At 42.1% G+C, this 26,360-nt stretch overlaps 1 protein-coding gene across 1 annotated transcript in view; it reads left to right on the top strand.

Annotated features, from left to right (window-relative positions):
• The window catches only part of ARR3 (arrestin 3), a gene marked incomplete at its 5' end in the record, with an annotated part of 45,203 nt that extends 20,218 nt beyond the window's left edge, over nucleotides 1-24,985 (top strand). The window contains 7 exons of the mRNA XM_082263295.1: nucleotides 1,547-1,631; nucleotides 4,674-4,746; nucleotides 7,183-7,320; nucleotides 8,246-8,329; nucleotides 8,468-8,491; nucleotides 15,654-15,706; nucleotides 24,855-24,985. Coding sequence (XP_082119421.1) covers nucleotides 1,547-1,631; nucleotides 4,674-4,746; nucleotides 7,183-7,320; nucleotides 8,246-8,329; nucleotides 8,468-8,491; nucleotides 15,654-15,706; nucleotides 24,855-24,871 — 474 coding nt within the window. The 3' untranslated portion in view covers nucleotides 24,872-24,985. The remainder of the gene's footprint in view (nucleotides 1-1,546; nucleotides 1,632-4,673; nucleotides 4,747-7,182; nucleotides 7,321-8,245; nucleotides 8,330-8,467; nucleotides 8,492-15,653; nucleotides 15,707-24,854) is intronic.
• Nucleotides 24,986-26,360: the final 1,375 nt, after the last annotated feature.

Raw genomic sequence — 26,360 nt, 5'->3', positions numbered from 1 at the left:
AAAAATGGAAAAGTGTGAAACATGGATTTGGTTTTAATGTTTTTTCGTTCCGCCCACTCTTACCCTACTGCCCTTAGACTGTTTTACCCGGAGCGCCTTCAGGTATTTAGGACCACGATCCAGAAATGTGAAATTTCGCTACATTTCTAAATAATTGAATTGCTCCAATCTGGGTAAATACAGCTTATCGAAAAAATCTCAGTTATGCCAAATACTGGCTCCATTGACTGAACCTTTATGTACTTAATACAGGAAATGGGTCTCTTACGGCATTCCAAAGCGGCCTCCAGGTCACCTAAGCATGACTTGTACTGTTCAGCACTATTTAGCTTGGTCTCCAAACTGCGGCCCGGGAGCAGGATGTGACTCTTTGCTTGCCTTAATCTGGCCCATGTCGCAGTATTCCACCAATTGACACCAATGATGGGGCACCATTCTCTCTGCTGACACCAATGATGGGGCACCATTCTCTCTGCTGACACCAATGATGGGGCACCATTCTCTCTGCTGACACCAATGATGGGGCACCATTCTCTCTTATGACACCAATGATGGGGCACCATTCCTTCTGCTGACACCAATGATGGGGCACCATTCCCTCTGCTGACACCATTAATGGGGCACCATTCCCTCTACTGACACCATTAATGGGGCACCATTCACTCTGCTGACACCAATGATGGGGCACCATTCCTTCTGCTGACACCAATGATGGGGCACTATTCCTCCAACTGACACCAATGACGGGGCACCATTCCCTCTGCTGACACCAATGATGAGGCACTATTCCTCCCACTGACACCAATGACGAGGCACTATTCCTCCCACTGACACCAATCATGGGGCATCATTCCCTCTGCTGACACCAAAGATGAGGCACTATTACTCCCACTGACACCAATGATGGCACACTATTACTCCCACTGATACCAATGATGGCACACTATTACTCCCACTGATACCAATGATGGGGCACTATTCCTCCCACTGACACCAATGATGGGGCACTATTACTCCCACTGATACCAATGATGGGGCACTATTCCTCCCACTGACACCAATGATGGGGCACCATTCCCTCTGCTGACACCAATGATGGGGCAATATTCCTCCCACTGATACCAATGATGGGGCACCATTCCCTCTGCTGACACCAATGATGGGGCACCATTCCCTCTGCTGGCACCATTAATGGGGCACTATTCCTCCCACTAACACCAATGACGGGGCACCATTCCCTCTGCTGACACCAATGATGAGGCACCATTCCCTCTGCTGGCACCATTAATGGGGCACTATTTTCCCATTGATACCAACAATGGGGCACTATTGCTCCCATTTAAACCAATGTTGGGGCACTGATGTTGGGGTATTTTTTTTACTCCCACTGGCCACAGTCCAGCCCCCCTAAAAGCCTGAAAGACAGTAAACTGCCCTTTGCGTAGAATGTTTGGAAACCCCTGCCCTATGGGGTCATAAACCACATATTTAGTCATTCTTATTTTGCTTTCTATATATATTCATATTCTATTTTCCTTCTTTACAGATACATTACCACGGGGAACCCATCACTGTCAATGTGAAAATCAACAACTCAACCAATAAGATTGTGAAAAAGATCAAGATCACAGGTAGGTGACCACTGTGTGTAAAGAACTGAAGGAGAACTTACCGAGCGGGTTACTTGCCAATATTGTAGCTGCCAATAACAAAGCATTGGAGTATGATATAGAATGACAGGGCGTATTTTGGTTACCCTAAATATATAGGAACATTTTTATTTGTTGTTCAAGGAAGCTTGTACCAAGAAAATAAACTATATGACCAAAAGTGGACCTCCCCCCTCCAAATGGTGGAGTTCAGGTGTCTCCAGTGAAGCATCCTGGTAATACTCCATCATACAAAGACATTGTAGACAATTGTGCTCTTCCAACCTTGTGGTAACAGTTTGGTGAAGACCCTTTTCTGTTCCAGCATGACTGCCCCCCCCCATCTACAAAGCCAGCTACATAAAGACACGGTGTGACCAGTTTGGTGTGAAGGAACTCAAATGTCCTGCACAGAGCCCTGACCTCAACCCTACTGATCACCTTTGGGATGAAATGGATCCCCGATCTTGACCAAGGGTTGTTTTTTTGGACCCAGCAAGAGAGCTATGTCCTCTCATCCAGGATCAGTAGCTGAACTCACAATTGGGTACAAATTCCCACAGACACTCCCTAAAATGTTGTATGAAGCCATCCAAGAAGAGTGGAGCCAGCTCCATAAAGACATGGTTTGACTAGTTTGATTTGGAGGGACTTGAGTGTCCTGCACAGAGCTCTGACATCATCCCTACTGATCACCTTTGGGAAGAAATGGATCCCTGATTTTGACCAAGGGCTGTTTTTTTGGCACCAAACTTTGGGCCCAACAAGAGAGCCAGGTCCTCTCATCCAGGATCAGTACCTGACCTCACAATTGGTTACTAATTCCCACAGACACTCCCAAAAATGTTGTAGGAAGCCATCCAAGAAGAGTGGAGCCAGCTCCATAAAGACTTGGTTTGACTAGTTTGATTTGGAGGAACTCGAGTGCTCCACACAGAGCCCTGACCTCCTCCCTACTGATCACCTTTGGGATGAATCGGAACACCAATGGTGAGCCAGGTCTTCTCATCCAACATTAGTACCAGAAATGGGCACAGATTCCCACAGACACGCACCAAAATCTTCCCAGAAGACTGAAGGATGTTCTAGCTACAACAAAGGGCAACTCCATATTAATGCCCATGGTGTTTGGTATGGGATGTCCAACAATATCATATATGTGTGATGGGTGTAGGAACTTGAGTGTTCTGCATAGAGCCCTGACCTCATCCCTACTGAACACCTTTGGGATTAATGGGAATGCCGAATGTGAGTCAGGTCTTCTCATCCAACATTAGTACTGACCTTACAAATTTCACAGACACCCTCCAAAATCTTCAAAAGCCTTCCCAGAAGAGTGGAGGATGTTAAAGGGGGTAAACTTCATATTATTGGCAGGGGGGGGGGCTTAACAACTCCATATTAATGGCCATGGTTTTGGAATAAATTGCCCAACAAGACCATATAGGTGCGATGGGTCTTGCCTTGACCTCATCCCTACTGAACACCTTTGGGATGAATTGGAACGCCAATGGTGAGCCAGGTCTTTTCACCCAACATCAGTACCTGACCTCAAAAATGGGCACAAATTCCCACAGACACCCTTCAAAATCTTACAGGAAGCCTTCCTAGAAGAGTGGAGGATGGTAAAGCCACGAAGGGGATCAACTCTATATTAATGGGGGTGAGGGGGGAGAAAACTCCATATTAACGGCCATGGTTTCAGAATAAATTGCCTAAAAAGACCCTATAGGTGTGATGGGTGTAGGAACTTGATTGTTATGCACAGAGCCCTGACCTCACCCCTACTGAACACCTTTGGGATGAATTGGAATGCCAATAGTGAGCCAGATCTTTTTTGGCACCGAATGAGGGCCAAGCCAGGTCATCCAACATCAGTCCCTGACCTCACAAAAATTTCCAACAGACACCCTCCAACATGTAGTAGGAAAGCCTTCCCAGAAGTATGTTAGAAGAGAAGCTCCTATGTTTTATCATTAGAAAGCCGCTCCCTTGAGCTGTGAACAAGTGTCTATGCCTAGGCCAGTTCTGTATTTTGGCCTAGGCTAACAAGGCCCAGGCCTAGGGCGGCACTTTGCAGGGGGGCAGCAAAAAATCCACCCCTCTCCACCTGAGACTCTATTGGCCACTGGTTGCTAGAGCAACCTCTGTCACCCCCCCCCCCTTACTCACTCAGCCCCTCTCTCTTTCTCTCTCTCTCGCCCCCTCTCTCTCTCACCGCTCCTCTCTCGCTCCCTCTCTCTCTCTCTCACCCCCTCTCCCTCTCTATCATCCCCCCTCTCTCTCTATCATCCCCCTCTCTCTCTCTCTCTCATCCCCCCTCTCATCCCCCCTCTCTCTCGCTCTCTCTCTCTCATCCCCCCTCTCTCTCACTCTCACTCTCATCCCCCTTCTCTCTCATCCCCCATCTCATCCCCCCCTCTCTCTCTCATCCCTCCACTCTCTCATCCCCCCTCGCCCCCCTCTCTCTCTCATGCCCCCTCTCTCTCTCATCCCCCCTCTCTTTCTCACCACTCTTCTCTTTCGTCCCCCCTCTCTCTCTCCCTCCCTCCCTCCCTCACCCACCCCCCCTCTCTCTCTCCTTCCCTCACCCACCCCCTCTCTCTTATTCCCCCTCTCTCTCCCCCTCCCTAACCCACCCCCTCTCTCCCTCCCTCACCCACCCCCTCTCTTTCTTCCACCCCCTCTCACCCCCCCCCTCTCGTGAGATCTCAGGGGTTCATGCTGTGACTTGTAGTCCTTATATTTTGGAGGGAGTCACATCCGTTAAAAAAGGAGTGGGGCAAATTTACATGGGGGGGGGGGGGGTTGTGCCCAATTTTAGTCTTGCCTAGGGCAGCACAAAACCCAAATACAGCACTGGCCTAGACATTGCCGGGAGGGGGGGCAATGTACTTCTACAGGTCATATTTTGGACTTGTATATATGAACCACACTCTATATATATATATATATATATATATTGCATTATACTTTCTTCTACATGAAATAAAAACCTTAATGACATTTTGGTTGTTCTTACAGTGGAACAGGTTACAGATGTCGTGCTGTACTCATTGGACAAGTATGCCAAAATTGTTTGCTGTGAGGAGATGAAGTGAGTATTTATAGCTCACCTTTCTTTGTTTTCAGAAAATAATACTCCTGGAGGTGTTAAAAAAAAGGCAGGTCTGGCTGCAATACTTTCCTCCTATCTAATGCTGTCCTCCACAGTCATTCCTTTCTGCCACTAGATGTCCTCAGTCCTACAGAATGAATGAGGCCGAGCCTTTATTCAATCTAGAAGACTGAGGACATACTGTAAGTGCAAGGAGTCATAGACCGGCCCCCGAGCAGCACACTAATACAAGGAGGGGTACTGATGTCATTGCATCTCATTGAGGACATCTCACCCATAGCTGAAGAAGAACTGACTGACCCTAAGACATCTGAAAAAGGTAAGTATAAAAAAAGCAAAAAAATACAGCCAATGGAGGGGGTGGGGGGATGATGACTAGAAAGTAGGGGGTACAGTTATGCTTTAAAAAAGTAACAGATAATGGAAATATGATCATAGATGAGCATACACTTGGTTTTTGCTGAAGGTTCTCCTGATGGTGCTCAAAAGACATTACTCTCTGGATAAACACCCCCCCCCCCTCAAATCCATCATTAACCACCTAACTCTCCATCAAATTCACCATTGTCCACCAAACCCTCCATCCAATCCACCATTATCCACCAAACCCTCCATCCAATCCATCATTGTCCATCAAACCCTCCCTCCCATTAACCATTGTTCATCAAACCCTCAATCCAATCCACCATTGTCCACCAAACCCTCCATCCCATCCACCATTGTCCACAAACCCTCCATCCAATCCATCATTGTCCATCAAACCCTCCCTCCCATTAACCATTGTTCATCAAACCCTCAATCCAATCCACCATTGTCCACCAAACCCTCCATCCCATCCACCATTGTCCACCAAACCCTCCATCCCATCCACCATTGTCCACCAAACCCTCCATCCCATCCACCATTGTCCACCAAACCCTCCATCCCTTCCACCATTGTCCACAAACCCTCCATCCAATCCACCTGTCCATCAAATACTCCATCCAATCCACCATTGTTCATCAAACCCTCAATCCAATACACCATTGTCCACTAAACCCTTCATCCAACCCATCATTATTCACATAATCCCCCATCAAATCCATCATTATCCACCTAACCAAATTCACCACTGTCCACCAAACCTTCCACCCAAGCCACCATTGTCCACCAAATCCTCCATCCAATCCACCATTGTTCACCAAACCCTCCATCCAATCCACCGGTGTCCACCAAACCCTCCATCCTATCCACCATTGTTCACCAAACCCTCCATCCAATCCACCGATGTCCACCAAACCCTCCATCCCATTCACCATTGTCCACTCAACCTTCCATCCAATCCACTATTGTCCACCAAACCCTCCATCCCATTCACCATTGTCCACTCAACCTTCCATCCAATCCACTATTGTCCACCAAATCTTCCATCCAATCCACCATTGTCCACAAATCCTCCATCTCATCCACCATTGTCCACCAAACCCTCCATCTCATCCACTATTGTCCACCAAACCCTCCATCCCATCCACTATTGTCCACCAAATCCTCCATCTCATCCACCATTGTCCACCAAACCCTCCATCCAATCCACCAATGTCCACAAACCCTCCATCCAATCCATCATTATTCTCCTAACCCTCCATCCAACCCCACAATTGTCCACCAAACCCTCCATCCCATCCACTATTGTCCACCAAATCCTCCATCTCATCCACCATTGTTCACCAAACCCTCCATCCAATCCACCATTGTCCACAAACCCTCCATCCCATCCACCATTGTCCACCAAACCCTCCATCCCATCCACCAATGTCCACAAACCCTTCATCCAATCCACCTGTTCCCCAAACACACAAACCAATCCACCATTGTTCACCTAACCCTCAATCCAATCCACCATTGTCAACCAAACCCTCCATCCAATCAATCATTATCAACTTAACCCTCCATCCAATCCATCATTATCCACCAAACTCTCCATTCAGCCCCACAATTGTCCACCAAACCCTCCATCCAATCTACCATTGTCCACCAAACCCTCCATTAAATCCCCCATTGTCCACCAAACCCTCCATCCAATCCATCATTATTCACCTAACCCTCCATACAACCCCACAATTGTCCACCAAACCCTCCATCAAATCCACCTATGTCCACCAAACCCTCCATCCAATCCATCATTATTCTCCTAACCCTCCATACAAACCCACAATTGTCCACCAAACCCTCCATCCAATCCATCATTATTCTCCTAACCCTCCATACAACCCCACAATTGTCCACCAAACCCTCCAACCAACCCACCTTTGTCCACCAAACCCTCCATCCAATCCACCATTGTCCACCAATGTCCACACATGGTAAATACAGAGTTTTTTGCTGTCTGTGATGTTTATTAATGAAGATAATACCCCCGTGTCCTCTCTCCCCTAGTGATACCGTAGCAGCAAATTCCGCTTTTACCAAGTCATACCAAGTAACTCCCGTTTTGGCCAATAATACGGAGAAGCGTGGCCTGGCACTGGACGGCAAACTGAAGCATGGCGACACCAACCTGGCGTCCTCCACAGTGTAATTATAACCTTCATTTTCTGGGCACACATTTTAAAAATGTATTCCAAAAGTTCCCTCTGTAGCCCCCTCATCCCATTCCGCTACGTATCACCGATTCCATTCTCTGTGTCTGAATGTGAACCCTCCCCCCAGTGTATGGCAAATGTTTACATGTTCCTAACAAGCAAGTCCTCACTGACCTCTGCAGCTGCAGGTACTGTGGGCCAATTCATCCTGAAAGTTCTCAGCAGTGTCTCAGCAGCTCAGCTCCCCCTCCCAGAAGTGACTCACACCTCCCAGCTCCATCCTCCCAGCAGTGTCTCAGCAGCTCATCTCCCCCTCCCAGAAGTGATTTAGACTTCCCAGCTCCATCCTCCCAGCAGTGTCTCAGCAGCTCAGCTCCCCCCCCAGAAGTGACTCAGACCTCCCAGCTCCATCCTCCCAGCAGTGTCTCAGCAGCTCAGCTCCCCCTCCCAGAAGTGACTCAGACCTCCCAGCTCCATCCTTCCAGCAGTGTCTCAGCAGCTCAGCTCCCCCTCCCAGAAGTGACTCAGTCCACCCAACTCCACCCTCCCAGCAGGGTTTTAGCAGCTCAGATCCCCCTCCCAGAAGTGACTCAGTCCACCCAACTCCACCCTCCCAGCAGGGTTTTAGCAGCTCAGATCCCCATCCCAGCAGGGTTTTAGCAGCTCAGATCCCCCTCCCAGCAGTGTCTCAGCAGCTCAGATCCCCCTCCCATCAGTGACACAGCAGCTCAGCTCCTCCAGTTTCCCCTCCCAGCAGTGACTCAGCGGCTCAACACCCCCTGGGGTCAATGAGGATTTGTTTTGAGGCTCCATCATTACTTCCTAATAACATGTAAACACTTTACTGACCATAACCGGGCCGCAGGATTACTTTACCAATACCTTTCCATTTCAATGACTCCGCCCCTTTCCTGCAGCCTGCGCCCGGGGATGGATAAGGAGGTGCTGGGGATTCTGGTGTCCTATAAAATCCGAGTTAACTTGATGGCATCCAGAGGCGGGTAAGTGGGTGAGACCTAAATGAAAATGAAAAAAATCTCTCCCAATCACAATGCATTGAAAACTTTGTTACCCCCCCCCATCCCCTCCCCCTCTCCCTCTCTGTATAACCTCCAATCTGACTGTTTTTTCTTTTCCAGCATTTTGGGAGACCTAATATCAAGGTAAGTACACATGATGAACATACCTGAGCTGGTGATTAAATGTTTTCCTAGGGAGTGCTTCCTAACTGTGGGGGAGGAGCTCTGACTGGGGGAAGGCAAAGATCCGTGTGCATGCTTAGCAGGATCAGCACATCCCCCTCTCACTGCCTTCTTTACATAGACAGACCGCCGTTCTGTCTGCCTCGGGAACGATCGGCGGGTCCCAGCGGAGATCGGGTCAGCCAGACCCACTGATTGGCTCCCAAACACAGCGGGAGCGGATCGCCGGCAGGGCGTGCGCACGCCCCAGACCCAGAAGAAAAAAATCACATACAGGTACTTGGTTTCAGGCTAAGGGGCCGCCCTGCCGCAGTAAATACACGTGGGGCGGTCCGCAGGCGTGTAAAGCAGTGGTTCTCAATTCCGGTCCTCGGGACCCACTAACAGGCCAGATTTTAAGTATTACCTTGGGGATGCAGACTAGAATACTGCAATCACTGAGCAGCAAATGAGATCACCTGTGATGTAATTTAGTTATCTTGCAAACCTGGCCTGTTGGTGGGTCCCGAGGACCGGAATTGAGAACCACTGGTGTAAAGTAACGCAGTGCTGTATCGTAAAAAATGGCCTGGTCATGAAGAGGGGGGTAAATCTTCCGGAGGGCAAGTGGGTAATCAGATGCTAAAAGTGCTTAACAAACTGATGAGGGTGAAATATCACTTAAAAATTATTTAGTACTGCGCTCCGCGCTCTGCGCAGCCTCCTCCCGCCATATTGGATATTTCTATCGGCAAGTTTCGGTATTAAAAAAAATAAAAACATGGCTGCCGGATTCCTCCGGTATGGAATTGTATGGTGCTGTTTGCCCTCATATTGTAATGGGCTGCGCAAATTGTTGGCACCATATAAATCCTGTATAATAATAATAATAATAATAATAATAATAAAAACATTAAAAGAAAAAACACTACATAAACTGTTGGCGCCATATAAATCCTAAATAATAATAACTTAAATCCTGTATAATAATAATAATATAAATACAATATTATAATAATAATAATAATAAAAACATTAAAAGAAAAACAACGCTACACAAATTGTTGGCACCATATAAATCTTGTATAATAATAAAAATATAAATCCTGAATAATGTTAATAATAATATTAACCCTGTATAATATTAATAATAATAATAAAAACATTAAAAGAAAAATCAATGCTACACAAATTGTTGGTGTCATATAAATCCTGTACAATATTAATGATAATATAAACCCTGTATAGTAATATTAATAATAATAATAATAATAAAAACATTTAAAAAAAAACAACGCTACACAAATTGTTGGCACCATATAAATCTTGTACATAAATAATAATATAAATTCTGTATAATAATAATAATAATAATAATATAAATCCTATATTATAATAATAATAAAAACATTAAAAGAAAAATCAATGCTACACAAATTGTTGGTGCCATATAAATGCTGTATATCAATAATAATAATATAAATCCTGTATAATATTAATGATAATATAAATTCTATATAATAATATTAATAATAATAAAAACATTAAAAGAAAAAACAACGCTACACAAATTGTTGCCCCATATAAATCCTGTATAATAATAATAATAATTTAAATCCTATATTATAATAATAATAATAATAAAAACATTAAAAGAAAAATCAATGCTACACAAATTGTTGGTGCCATATAAATCCTGTATAATATTAATGATAATAATATAAACCCTGTATAATAATATTAATAATAATAATAATAATAAAAAAATTTAAAGAAAAAACAACGCTACACAAATTGTTGGCGCTATATATATACTTTATAATAATAATGCACGTGGGACGGTCCGCAGGCGTGTAAAGTAACGCAGTGCTGTATCGTAAAAAATGGCCTGGTCATGAAGGGGGGGGGGTAAATCTTCCGGAGGGCAAGTGGGTAATCAGATGCTAAAAGTGCTTAACAAACTGATGAGGGTGAAATATCACTTTAAAATTATTTAGTACTGTGCTCTGCGCTCCGCGCTCTGCGCAGCCTCCTCCCGCCATATTGGATATTTCTATCGGCAAGTTCCGGTATTAAAAAAAATAAAAACATGGCTGCTGGATTCCTCCGGTATGGAATTGTGTGGTGCTGTTTGCCCTCATATTGTAATGCGCTGCGCAAATTGTTGGCACCATATAAATCCTGTATAATAATATTAATAATAATAATAAAAACATTAAAAGAAAAAATAATGCTGCACAAATTGTTGGCCCCATATAAATCCTGTATAATAATAATATAAATCCTGTATAATAATAATATAAATCCTGTATAATAATATTAATAATAATAATAATGATATTAAAAACATTAAAAGAAAAAATAATGCTACACAAATTGTTGACGCCATATAAATCCTGTATATCAATAATAATAATATAAATCCTGTATAATATTAATGATAATATAAACCCTGTATAATAATATTAATAATAAAAACATTAAAAGAAAAACAATGCTACACAAATTGTTGGCCCCATATAAATCCTGTATAATAATAATATAAATCCTGTATAATAATATTAATAATAATAATAATAATAATAATAATAAAAACATTAAAAGAAAAAACACTACATAAACTGTTGGCGTCATATAAATCCTAAATAATAATAATTTAAATCCTGTATAATAATAATAATATAAATCCAATATTATAATAATAATAATAAAAACATTAAAAGAAAAGCAACGCTACACAAATTGTTGGCACCATATAAATCTTGTATAATAATAAAAATATAAATCCTGAATAATGTTAATAATAATATTAATCCTGTATAATATTAATAATAATAATAATAAAAACATTAAAAGAAAAATCAATGCTACACAAATTGTTGGTGCCATATAAATCCTGTATAATATTAATGATAATATAAATCCTGTATAATATTAATGATAATATAAACCCTGCATAATAATATTAATAATAATAAAAACATTTTAAAAAAAAACAACGCTACACAAATTGTTGGCGCCATATAAATCCTGTACATAAATAATAATATAAATTCTGTATAATAATAATAATAATAATAATATAAATCCTATATTATAATAATAATAATAATAATAATGATAAAAACATAAAAAGAAAAATCAATGCTACACAAATTGTTGGTGCCATATAAATCCTGTATATCAATAATAATAATATAAATCCTGTATAATATTAATGATAATATAAATTCTGTATAATAATATTAATAATAATAATAATAATAATAAAAACATTAAAAGAAAAAACAATGCTACACAAATTGTTGGCCCCATATAAATCCTGTATAATAATAATAATAATAATATAAATCCTGTATAATAATATTAATAATAATAATAATAATAATAAAAACATTAAAAGAAAAAACACTACATAAACTGTTGGCGCCATATAAATCCTAAATAATAATAATTTAAATCCTGTATAATAATAATAATATAAATCCAATATTATAATAATAATAATAATAAAAACATTAAAAGAAAAACAACGCTACACAAATTGTTGGCACCATATAAATCTTGTATAATAATAAAAATATAAATCCTGAATAATGGTAATAATAATATTAATCCTGTATAATATTAATAATAATAATAAAAACATTAAAAGAAAAATCAATGCTACACAAATTTTTGGTGCCATATAAATCCTGTATAATATTAATGATAATATAAATCCTGTATAATATTAATGATAATATAAACCCTGCATAATAATATTAATAATAATAAAAACATTTTAAAAAAAACAACGCTACACAAATTGTTGGCGCCATATAAATCCTGTACATAAATAATAATATAAATTCTGTATAATAATAATAATAATAATAATATAAATCCTATATTATAATAATAATAATAATAATAATGATAAAAACATAAAAAGAAAAATCAATGCTACACAAATTGTTGGTGCCATATAAATCCTGTATATCAATAATAATAATAATATAAATCCTGTATAATATTAATGATAATATAAATTCTGTATAATAATATTAATAATAATAATAATAATAATAATAATAAAAACATTAAAAGAAAAAACAATGCTACACAAATTGTTGGCCCCATATAAATCCTGTATAATAATAATAATAATATAAATCCTGTATAATAATATTAATAATAATAATAATAATAATAATAAAAACATTAAAAGAAAAAACACTACATAAACTGTTGGCGCCATATAAATCCTAAATAATAATAATTTAAATCCTGTATAATAATAATAATATAAATCAAATATTATAATAATAATAATAATAAAAACATTAAAAGAAAAACAACGCTACACAAATTGTTGGCACCATATAAATCTTGTATAATAATAAAAATATAAATCCTGAATAATGTTAATAATAATATTAATCCTGTATAATATTAATAACAATAATAAAAACATTAAAAGAAAAATCAATGCTACACAAATTGTTGGTGCCATATAAATCCTGTATAATATTAATGATAATATAAATCCTGTATAATATTAATGATAATATAAACCCTGCATAATAATATTAATAATAATAAAAACATTTAAAAAAAAAAACAACGCTACACAAATTGTTGGCGCCATATAAATCCTGTACATAAATAATAATATAAATTCTGTATAATAATAATAATAATAATATAAATCCTATATTATAATAATAATAATAATAATGATAAAAACATAAAAAGAAAAATCAATGCTACACAAATTGTTGGTGCCATATAAATCCTGTATATCAATAATAATAATATAAATCCTGTATAATATTAATGATAATATAAATTCTGTATAATAATATTAATAATAATAATAATAATAATAATAATAAAAACATTAAAAGAAAAAACAATGCTACACAAATTGTTGGCCCCATATAAATCCTGTATAATAATAATAATAATAATAATAATATAAATCCTGTATAATAATATTAATAATAATAATAATAATAATAAAAACATTAAAAGAAAAAACACTACATAAACTGTTGGCGCCATATAAATCCTAAATAATAATAATTTAAATCCTGTATAATAATAATAATATAAATCAAATATTATAATAATAATAATAATAAAAACATTAAAAGAAAAACAACGCTACACAAATTGTTGGCACCATATAAATCTTGTATAATAATAAAAATATAAATCCTGAATAATGTTAATAATAATATTAATCCTGTATAATATTAATAACAATAATAAAAACATTAAAAGAAAAATCAATGCTACACAAATTGTTGGTGCCATATAAATCCTGTATAATATTAATGATAATATAAATCCTGTATAATATTAATGATAATATAAACCCTGCATAATAATATTAATAATAATAAAAACATTTAAAAAAAAAAACAACGCTACACAAATTGTTGGCGCCATATAAATCCTGTACATAAATAATAATATAAATTCTGTATAATAATAATAATAATAATATAAATCCTATATTATAATAATAATAATAATGATAAAAACATAAAAAGAAAAATCAATGCTACACAAATTGTTGGTGCCATATAAATCCTGTATATCAATAATAATAATATAAATCCTGTATAATATTAATGATAATATAAATTCTGTATAATAATATTATTAATAATAATAACAATAATAATAATAATAAAAACATTAAAAGAAAAAACAATGCTACACAAATTGTTGGCCCCATATAAATCCTGTATAATAATAATAATAATAATAATAATATAAATCCTGTATAATAATATTAATAATAATAATAATAATAAAAACATTAAAAGAAAAAACACTACATAAACTGTTGGCGCCATATAAATCCTAAATAATAATAATTTAAATCCTGTATAATAATAATAATATAAATCAAATATTATAATAATAATAATAATAAAAACATTAAAAGAAAAACAACGCTACACAAATTGTTGGCACCATATAAATCTTGTATAATAATAAAAATATAAATCCTGAATAATGTTAATAATAATATTAATCCTGTATAATATTAATAACAATAATAAAAACATTAAAAGAAAAATCAATGCTACACAAATTGTTGGTGCCATATAAATCCTGTATAATATTAATGATAATATAAATCCTGTATAATATTAATGATAATATAAACCCTGCATAATAATATTAATAATAATAAAAACATTTAAAAAAAAAACAACGCTACATAAATTGTTGGCACCATATAAATCCTGTACATAAATAATAATATAAATTCTGTATAATAATAATAATAATAATAATAATAATATAACTCCTATATTATAATAATAATAATAATGATAAAAACCTAAAAAGAAAAATCAATGCTACACAAATTGTTGGTGCCATATAAATCCTGTATATCAATAATAATAATATAAATCCTGTATAATATTAATGATAATATAAATTCTGTATAATAATATTAATAATAATAATAATAATAATAATAATAAAAACATTAAAAGAAAAAACAATGCTACACAAATTGTTGGCCCCATATAAATCCTGTATAATAATAATAATAATAATATAAATCCTGTATAATAATGTTAATAATAATAATAATAATAAAAACATTAAAAGAAAAAACAACGCTACATAAACTGTTGGCGCCATATAAATCCTAAATAATAATAATTTAAATCTTGTATAATAATAATAATAATATAAATCCTATATTATAATAATAATAATAATAAAAACATTAAAAGAAAAATCAATGCTACACAAATTGTTGGTGCCATATAAATCCTGTATAATATTAATGATAATATAAACCCTGTATAGTAATATTAATAATAATAATAATAAAAAAAAAATTTAAAGAAAAAACAACGCTACACAAATTGTTGGCGCCATATAAATCCTGTACATAAATAATAATATAAATTCTGTATAATAATAATAATAAATAATAATATAAATCCTGTATAATAATAATAATAATAAAAACCAAAATAGGAAAATAAAGCTGAAAAGCAGAGAAAACAGAAAAGCAAAAGTAGCAGCAGGGGGCGCTGGAGAGGGGAGGAGCAGCTTTGAACAGATGACTCGCCGATGTTTCCAGATTTGTGTTATTTTATCCTTTTATTGTCTCTTTTTTTAGTGATGTATCTGTGGAGCTGCCACTTGTGTTGATGCATCCCAAACCAGCTGAAGGTGAGTCCATGCGTGTGGTCTAGAATATACACAATTATTGTACAACTTAAAGCGGAACTCCGATGTTTGCCCCGATAACCTCACAAGTGTAGCCACAGTTTGTCCTGAATTTTCTTTTTGCCTCAAGTTATCCCCTAAGATACAGTGCCTTGCAAAAATATTCACACCCCTTGAAATTTTCCACATTTTGTCATGTTACAGCCAAAAACATAAATGTTTTTTATTGGGATTTTCTGTGATAGACCGACACAAAGTTGCACATAATTGTGAAGTGGAAGGAAAATGATACAAATAAATCTGTAAAAAGTGGGGGGGGGGGGGAGTATTCACCTGCCTTTTCTCTCAGGGCCATCTTAAATATTGATTGGACCCTGGGAAAACATTTTCTTACCCCCCCCCCCCCCCCCGAATCAATCTATCAGCTATTTACAGGCAGCGCAGGATGAAGGGGCAGCTGGTTGATGGCTCAGAGTAAACAGGGCCGTATTTAATACAGGGCAAAAGAGGCAGCTTTGGGCCCCACAATAATGACTGGGCCCAGGGCAGCTGCCTCTTTTGCCCTGTATTAAAGACGGCCTTGTTTACTCTGATACCCCTAACTGAAATCTATTGGAACCAATTGCCTTCAGAAGTCATCTAATTAGTAAATTGAGTCCACCTGTGTGTAATGTAATCTCAGTATAAATACAGCTGTTCTGTGAAGCCCTCAGAGGTTTGTTAGAGAACCTTAGTGAACAAACAGCATCATGAAGGCCAAGGAACACACCAGACAGGTCAGGGATAAAGTTGTGGAGAAGTGTAAAGCAGGGTTAGGTTATAAAAAAATCTCCTAAGCTTTGACCATCTCACGGAGCGCTGTTCAATCCATCATGGGAAAATGGAAAGAGTATGGCACAACTGCAACCCTACCAAGACATGGCCGTCCACCTAAACTGACCGGCCGGGCCGCTACCAAGACATGGCCGTCCACCTAAACTGACCGGCCGGGCCGCTACCAAGTTATGGCCGTCCACCTAAACTGACTGACCGGGCCCCTACCAAGACATGGCCGTCCACCTAAACTGACCGGCCGGGCAAGGAGAGCATTCATCAGAGAAGCAGCCAAGAGGCCCATGGAAGAGTGAGAAGAAGAAAGCCATTGGTGGAAGAAAGCCATAAGAAGTCCTGTTTGCAGTTTGGGAGGAGCCATGTGGGGGACACAGCAAACATGTGGGGGGAGGAGCTCTGCTCAGAGGAGACCAAAATTCAACTTTTTGGTCTATGTGTGGGTGAAAACTAACACTGCACATCACCCTGAACACACCATCCCCACTGTGAAACATGGTGGTGGCAGCATCATGGTGTGGGAATGCTTTTCTTCAGCAGGGACAAGGAAGCTGGTCAGAGTTGATGGGAAGATGGATGGAGACAAATACAGGGAAATCTTAGAAGAAAAGACTTGAGACTGGGGCGGAGGTTCTCCTTCCAGCAGGACAATGACCAGAAAAATCCAGCCAGAGCTACAATGGAATGGTTTACATCAAAGCATATTCATGTGTTAGAATGGCCCAGTCACAGTCCAGACCTAAATCCCATTGAGAATCTGTGGCAAGACTTGAAAATTGCTGTTCACAGATGCTCTCCATCCAATCTGACAGAGATGAGATATTCTGCAGAGAAGAATGGGCAGAAATGTCCTCTCTAGATGTGCAAAGCTGGTAGAGACATCCCCAAAAAGACTTGCAGCTGTAATTGCAGGGAAAGGCGCTTCTACAAAGTATTGACTCCGGGGGGTGAATACAAATGCAGCCACACTTTCCACAGATTTATTTGTATCATTTATCATTTTCCTTCCACTTCACAATTGTGGCCACTTTGTGTCGGTCTATCACATAAAATCCCAATAAAATACATTTACGGTTTTGGTTGTCACATGAGAAAATGTGGGGAATTTCACGGGGTGTGAATACTTTTACAGGGCGCTGTATATGAAAATTTAAAGGGAACATGCTCCACGCCTTTAGTAAATCAGCCCCCTCATCCCAGATCCGCCATGTCTTGGTCATGCGTGTCTTTTATGGTGACAGATGATTGGACTGTATGACTCTTCTATACTGACAGTGAAATCACCGATCTCATCATTCACATTCATTCAGCAATCTGTATGCAGACAAGTAACTTTTTATTCTTTTATTGCTTTACATCAACCTTTGACCCCTCCAGGTACAACAAGGTACGAGATAACTACCTGCAGCTCCCGTGCTTTGTACATAGACGTGTTTGTCTCGTGATTTTAGAGAATCCAGTAGAAGATATAGATTAGATCTAGTCCAGTCCTGCTGGTGTGTCTGCGTGTCTACTATTTATTTCTGTGTCTTTTTAAAGAGTAACCTGTCTGGGTGATCTCTGTACATTGCAGGGATTGTAACACACTTTGTAGCAGATTCCTACCTTTTGTTGCTGTTTGTTTCTCTGCAGGGGCGTACCTACAGGGGTCACAAGGGTCGCCACTGCGACCCAGCCCCGTGCTCCAGGGGACCTGTGCAGCCTCCCTGTACTCCTGATAGGAGAGAGGCAGGGGCGGCGGCATGTAGTGGAACTGATCCCTCTATGCAACCGCTGAATGCCCGCTTCTCCTCCTCTCCCTCCGGCAGCCGCTGAATGCCCACTTCTCCTTCTCTCCTTACCGCAGCTGCTGAATGCCCGCTTCTCCTCCTCTCCTTCCCGCAGCTGCTGAATGCCCGCTTCTCCTCCTCTCCCTCCGGCAGCCACTAAATGCCCGCTTCTCCTCCTCTCCCTCCGGCAGCTGCTGAATGCCCGCTTCTCCTCCTCTCCCTCCAGCAGCCGCTGAATGCCCACTTCTCCTTCTCTCCTTACCGCAGCTGCTGAATGCCCGCTTCTCCTCCTCTCCTTCCCGCAGCTGCTGAATGCCTGCTTCTCCTCCTCTCCCTCCTGCAGCCTCTGAATGCCCGCTTCTCCTCCTCTCCCTCCTGCAGCCGCTGAATGCCCGCTTCTCCTTCTCTCCTTACCGCAGCTGCTGAATGCCCGCTTCTCCTCCTCTCCTTCCCGCAGCTGCTGAATGCCTGCTTCTCCTCCTCTCCCTCCTGCAGCCTCTGAATGCCCGCTTCTCCTCCTCTCCCTCCTGCAGCCGCTGAATTCCCACTTCTCCTCTCCCTCCTGCAGCCACTGAATGCCTGCTTCTCCTTCTCTCCCTCCCGTAGCCGCTGAATGCCCGCTTCTCCTCCTTTCCCTACTGCAGCCACTGAATGCCCACTTCTCCTCTCCCTCCTGCAGCTGCTGAATGCCCGCTTCTCCTTCTCTCCCACCTGCAGCCGCTAAATGCCCGCTTCTCCTCCTCTCCCTTCCACAGCTCACTTCTCCTCTACCTCCTGCAGCTGCTGAATGCCCGCTTTTCCTCTTCTCCCTCCTGCAGCCGCTGAATGCCCGCTTCTCCTTCTCTCCCTCCCGCAGGCAACGAAAGCCCATTTCTCCTCCTCTCCCTCCTGCAGCCGCTGAATGCCCACTTCTCCTCTCCTTTCTGCAGTCGCTGAATGCCCGCTTCTCCTCCTTTCCCTCCTGCAGCTGCTGAATGCTCGCTTCTCCTCCTCTTCCCCCCTGCAGCCACTGAATGCTCGCTTCTCTTCCTTTCCCTCCTGCAGCCGCTGAATGCCCGCTTCTCCTTCTCTCCCACCTGCAGCCTCTAAATGCCCGCTTCTCCTCCTCTCCCTTCCACAGCCACTGAATGCTCACTTCTCCTCTACCTCCTGCAGCTGCTGAATGCCTGCTTTTCCTATTCTCCCTCCTGCAGCCGCTGAATGCCCGCTTCTCCTTCTCTCCCTCCTGCAGCCGCTGAATACCCCCTTCTCCTCCTCTCCCTCCTTCAGCCACCGAATGCCCGCTTCTCCTCCTTTCCCTCCTGCTGCTGCTGAATGCCCGCTTCTCCTCCTCTCCCCCCCTGCAGCTGCTGAATGCCCACTTCTCCTCCTCTCCCTCCTGCAGCCGCTGAATACCCCCTTCTCCTCCTCTCCCTCCTGCAGCCACTGAATGCCCGCTTCTCCTCCTTTCCCTCCTGCTGCTGCTGAATGCTCGCTTCTCCTCCTCTCCCTCCTGCAGCCGCTGAATACCCCCTTCTCCTCCTCTCCCTCCTGCAGCCACTGAATGCCCGCTTCTCTTCCTTTCCCTCCTGCAGCCACTGAATGCCTGCTTCTCCTCCTCTCCCTCCTGCAGCCACTGAATGCTCACTTCTCCTCCTCTCTCTCCTGCAGCTGCTTAATGCTCACTTCTCCTCCTCTCCCTCCTGCAGCCACTGTATGCTCACTTCTCCTCCTCTCCCTCCTGCAGCCACTGAATGCCCGCTTCTCCTCCTCTCCCTCCCGCAGCTGCTTAATGCTCACTTCTCCTCTCCCTCCTGCAGCCACTTCCAATAAAAAAAAAACATCTGTAACAGTAAAATTTTACTGGACGGTTCCAGTAAAATATATATATTAAAATATTATAAATATTAAATATATTAAAAATAGATTAAAAAAGAGACCTTCCCATATTGCTTTGCAACGTATTTTTTGTTTTTTAAGTATTTTGTTTTTGTAAAAAAAGACAAAGAAAAACATAAAGCAACAGTAACAATTTTGTACTATTGCTTTCATTTTTTTTGGTTTTTCTTTTTTTTTTCTATCAAAAAAACATTAGTAGCAATAAAATGTTACTTTTGCTTTTTTTTTTTTTTTTTAATTTTACGTTGTTTTCTTTAAAAAAAAAAAAACCCACATCAAATAACAGGTATCAAATACCTAAACAAATAATCATAAAAAACACATGAAGTCTAGAAGTCTACTCATATACATTTTTTAACCAAGACTGCTAAAGCTTTTACCAATGATTAACACACAAACAAATGATAATTATGTATAAATGTTCGTTACTTGAGATTCATGCAACTTTCACCCAAGATTCACACATTTTCCTACCGTAATTGGATTCAATTGGGAAACGTGTACTTCCTTGGTGAAAGTTGTGTGAATCTTAAAAACATTTATGAACAGACCCTACAAAGAAGTAACCTTCAGTAGCCATCCTAATCTATGTTCTTTAGATACCAGCAGCAGAAGGGGTGGAGTAAGAAAGGCAAGATGGGTCAGGAACTAGAGGAGCAAAAAAGGGCGGAATGAGTCAGGAACTGGAGGAGCAAGGAAGGGCGGAATGAGTCAGAAACTGGATGAGCAAGGAAAAGCAGGATGGGCCTGGAACTAGAAGAGAAGGAAGGGCAGGATGGGTCAGAAACTGGAGGAGCAAGGAAGGGCAGAATAGGGCAGGATGGGCCTGGAACTAGAGGAAAAGGAAGGGCGGGATGGGTCAGGAACTGGAGGAGCCAGAAAGGGCAGGATGGGTCAGGAACTGGAGGAGCCAGAAAGGGGCAGGATGGGCCTGGAACTAGAAGAGAAGGAAGGGCAGGATGGGTCAAAAACTGGAGGAGTAAGGAAGGGCAGAAGAGGGCAGTTTGGGCCTGGAACTAGAGGAAAATGAAGGGCAGGATGGGTCAGGAACTGGAGGAGCCAGGAAGGGCAGGATGGGTCAGGAACCGGAGGAGCCAGAAAGGGGCAGGATGGGTCAGGAACTGGAGAAGCAAGGAAGGGCAAAATAGGGCAGGATGGGCCTGGAACTAGAGGAAAAGGAAGGGCAGGATGGGTCAGGAACTGGAGGAGCCAGAAAGGGGCAGGATGGGTCAGGAACTGGAGGAACCAGGAAGGGAAGGATGGGTCAGGAACTGGAGAAGCAAGAAAGGGCAGAATAGGGCAGGATGGGCCTGGAACTAGAGGAAAAGGAAGGGCAGGATTGATCAGGAACTGGAGGAAAAGGAAGGGCAGGATGGGTCAGAAACTGGAGGAGCAGGAAGGGCAGGATGGGTCAGGAACTGCAGGAACCAGGAAGGGAAGGATGGGTCAGGAACTGGAGAAGCAAGAAAGGGCAGAATACGGCAGGATGGGCCTGGAACTAGAGGAAAAGGAAGGGCAGGATGGGTCAGAAACTGGAGGAGCAGGAAGGGCAGGATGGGTCAGAAACTGGAGGAGCAGGAAGGGCAGGATGGACCAGGAACTGGAGTAGCAAGGAAGGGCAGGATGGGTCAGGAAGTGGAGGAGCCAGAAAGGGGCAGGATGGGTCAGGAACTGGAGGAGCCAGAAAGGGGCAGGATGGGTCAGGAACTGGAGAAGCAAGAAAGGGCAGAATAGGGCAGGATGGGCCTGGAACTAGAGGAAAAGGAAGGGCAGGATGGATCAGGAACTGGAGGAAAAGGAAGGGCAGGATGGGTCAGAAACTGGAGGAGCAGGAAGGGCAGGATGGACCAGGAACTGGAGTAGCAAGGAAGGGCAGGGTGGATCAGGAACTGGAGGAGAAGACGGGCAGGATGGGTCAGGAATTGGAGTAGCAAGGAAGGGCAGGATGGGTCAGGAAGTGGAGGAGCAAAATGGCAGGATGGGTCTGGAACTGGAGGAGCAAGGAAGGGCAGGATGGGTCAGGAAGTGGAGGAGCAAAAATGGCAGGATGGGACAAGAACTGGAGGAGCAAGGAAGGGCAGAATGGGTCAGGAACTGGAGGAGCAAGAGACGGCAGGATGGGTCAGGAACTGGAGGAGCAAGGGAGGGCAGGATGGGTCAGGAAGTGGAGGAGCAAGGAAGGGCAGGATAGATCAGGAACTGGAGGAGCAAGGAAGGCAGGATGGGTCAGGAACTGGAGGAGCAAGGAAGGACAAGAGGGGTCTGAAACTAGCAGGGAGTCAGAAACTGGATGAGCAAGGAAAAGCAGGATGGGCCTGGAACTAGAAGAGAAGGAAGGGCAGGATGGGTCAGAAACTGGAGGAGCAAGGAAGGGCAGAATAAGGCAGGATGGGCCTGGAACTAGAGGAAAAGGAAGGGCAGGATGGGTCAGGAACTGGAGGAGCCAGAAAGGGCAGGATGGGTCAGGAACTGGAGGAGCCAGAAAGGGGCAGGATGGGCCTGGAACTAGAAGAGAAGGAAGGGCAGGATGGGTCAAAAACTGGAGGAGTAAGGAAGGGCAGAAGAGGGCAGTTTGGGCCTGGAACTAGAGGAAAAGGAAGGGCAGGATGGGTCAGGAACTGGAGGAGCCAGGAAGGGCAGGATGGGTCAGGAACCGGAGGAGCCAGAAAGGGGCAGGATGGGTCAGGAACTGGAGAAGCAAGGAAGGGCAAAATAGGGCAGGATGGGCCTGGAACTAGAGGAAAAGGAAGGGCAGGATGGGTCAGGAACTGGAGGAGCCAGAAAGGGGCAGGATGGGTCAGGAACTGGAGGAACCAGGAAGGGAAGGATGGGTCAGGAACTGGAGAAGCAAGAAAGGGCAGAATAGGGCAGGATGGGCCTGGAACTAGAGGAAAAGGAAGGGCAGGATTGATCAGGAACTGGAGGAAAAGGAAGGGCAGGATGGGTCAGAAACTGGAGGAGCAGGAAGGGCAGGATGGGTCAGGAACTGCAGGAACCAGGAAGGGAAGGATGGGTCAGGAACTGGAGAAGCAAGAAAGGGCAGAATACGGCAGGATGGGCCTGGAACTAGAGGAAAAGGAAGGGCAGGATGGGTCAGAAACTGGAGGAGCAGGAAGGGCAGGATGGGTCAGAAACTGGAGGAGCAGGAAGGGCAGGATGGACCAGGAACTGGAGTAGCAAGGAAGGGCAGGATGGGTCAGGAAGTGGAGGAGCCAGAAAGGGGCAGGATGGGTCAGGAACTGGAGGAGCCAGAAAGGGCAGAATAGGGCAGGATGGGCCTGGAACTAGAGGAAAAGGAAGGGCAGGATGGATCAGGAACTGGAGGAAAAGGAAGGGCAGGATGGGTCAGAAACTGGAGGAGCAGGAAGGGCAGGATGGACCAGGAACTGGAGTAGCAAGGAAGGGCAGGGTGGATCAGGAACTGGAGTAGCAAGGAAAGGCAGGATAGGTCAGGAACTGGAGGAGAAGACGGGCAGGATGGGTCAGGAATTGGAGTAGCAAGGAAGGGCAGGATGGGTCAGGAAGTGGAGGAGCAAAATGGCAGGATGGGTCTGGAACTGGAGGAGCAAGGAAGGGCAGGATGGGTCAGGAAGTGGAGGAGCAAAAATGGCAGGATGGGACAAGAACTGGAGGAGCAAGGAAGGGCAGAATGGGTCAGGAACTGGAGGAGCAAGAGACGGCAGGATGGGTCAGGAACTGGAGGAGCAAGGGAGGGCAGGATGGGTCAGGAAGTGGAGGAGCAAGGAAGGGCAGGATAGATCAGGAACTGGAGGAGCAAGGAAGGCAGGATGGGTCAGGAACTGGAGGAGCAAGGAAGGACAAGAGGGGTCTGAAACTAGCAGGGAAGAAGAGTGCAGGGTGGACCTGGAACTAGTAGGGCTGTACAAATTTGTATTGTATTGCTTCAATTTTTATTTTACAATTTTTTCAATAATTTATTAAAATGATCACAATGAGAGCAAGTGCAACATTTTGGGGTCCTTGCAGGACCCCTTCATCAGGCATGTGATGGCACATGCCTAACAAAGGGATCCCGCAAGGCTCTGAAACCTTTCACGTGTACTTATTATGATGTGATTGCTTTAATAAATCATCGGATTATTTTACGGGCTCATGGTCTGCTGGCAACATGCTTGTTTCATCATGGAAGGAGAAGAGTAGAGAGGTGACCTTATCATCATGAAGATGCTCCTCCATAATCCAATGAGCAGGCATGTGATGGGGGATTCCATAGCCGAGAATGATGGTGTCTCCATCTCCTTGCTAAACAATATGGTGGACGAAGGGGAGACATAGGAAAGGCTTAAAGTGGTCTTTTGCTGGCTGTGGCCAGGCATAGCTAAATAAAATGGGTCACCTATCCACCCCTATCCCCAGCGTCATGTACTTACCTCTCCATATCCCCCCACTTCTGGGGGCACAGAGAAAATGCCCGACACCTTTAGGTATAGGACCCACCTCTTCTCTCCCATGAGGATGCTAGGAGCCTCATAATTGGCCCAGACCTGCCACATGGGAACAGGGAAGGAGTCGATTGAACTGTCTGAGCTCCAACACATCAGTTTGGGGTAAGGGAACACACTTAGGGTCACTGCAATGGTATGAATCCGGCCTTAATATTAAATTGCATGTGAATATTGTAAGAGTTCTTCTAATTCTTCTCCTAATACTTCCAGTGCGGAGGACGTGGTGATCGAGGAGTTTGCTCGCCAAAAGCTACAGGGAGAGCAAGATGATGAAGAGGACAAGGAAGAGGCGAGCTGACAACATTATTCCAAATCATCAATGACATTATTTGCAAAAAATAACCCCCCTACCCCTCCCCCCTGCATCCTAATCTGGGTCTACTAGAGTTGCAAATTGTCTTTTTTTTTTTAGTCCATGTTCAATGTAATAATACCAAACTGTGACAATAAATGACTGATATTTTCTTTTAGACACAAAAAATGGCTATAAATTGGTTATTCACTGTTTCCATGTCAAATGGGGGGGGGGGGGGGGGTTGTTCACACTGGTCTCGTCTGGCTCTCCTGCAACTGCAAAAATGCCATGGCAGTCCATTTATATAAATGAGCAACTACGGTGGTCAGATATTACTAGGGGCCTACAGGGGTCAGATATCACTAGGGGCCTACAGGGGTCAGATATCACTAGGGGCCTACAGGGGTCAGATATCACTAGGGGACTACAGGGGTCAGATATCACTAGGGGACTACAGGGGTCAGATATCACTAGGGGACTACCATACTTAGACATCACTAGGGGACTACAGTGGTCAGATATCGCTAGGGGACTACCATACTTGGATATCATTAGGAGACTACTGTGGTCAGATATCACTAGGAGCCTACAGTGGTCAGATATCACTAGGAGCCTACAGTGGTCAGATATCACAAGGGGACCACCATACTTAGACATCACTAGGTGACTACGGTAGTCAGATATCTCTAAAGGACCACCAAAACCAGATATCACTAAGAGACTACTGTGCTTAGATATCACTAGAGGGCTACCATGGTCAGATATCACTAGAGGATTACCATGGTCAGATATCACTAGAGGATTACCATGGTCAGATATCATTAATGGACTACCATACTCAAATAACACTAGATGACTACTGTGGTCAGATATCACTAGGGGACTACCATACTCGGATATCACTAGGTGACTACGGTAGTCAGATATCTCTAAAGGACCACCAAAACCAGATATCACTAAGAGACTACTGTGCTTAGATATCACTAGAGGATTACCATAGTCAGATATCACTAGAGGATTACCATGGTCAGATATCACTAGAGGATTACCATGGTCAGATATCACTAGAGGACTAATGTGGTCATATATCACTAGAGGACGACTGTGGTCAGATATCACTAGAGGACGACTGTGGTCATATATCACTAGAGGACTATGGTGGTCAGATATCACTAGAGGACTACTGTTGTCAGATATCACTGGGGAGACCACTGTGGTCAGATATCACTAGAAGATGACTTTCAGATGTTTCAGATATCTTCCCGCAGAGTTCAGAATGTTGTCCAGCTGCTGCAATAATTACAAAGTATATTGTGACACTTCCCGATGGATTCTCCATCATATAATATTCATAAATAATTGAAGATTTGGCCTGTGTATAAGTGACAATTTTAGTAAGGCTTTGTAGATCTAGAGAGAAC

Source organism: Pelophylax lessonae (assembly GCF_965119305.1).
Source record: "Pelophylax lessonae genome assembly, chromosome: 7".
Lineage (NCBI taxonomy): Eukaryota > Metazoa > Chordata > Amphibia > Anura > Ranidae > Pelophylax > Pelophylax lessonae.
Note: the sequence above shows the minus strand (reverse complement) of the source record. Positions and strands in the feature narration are given on the sequence as shown.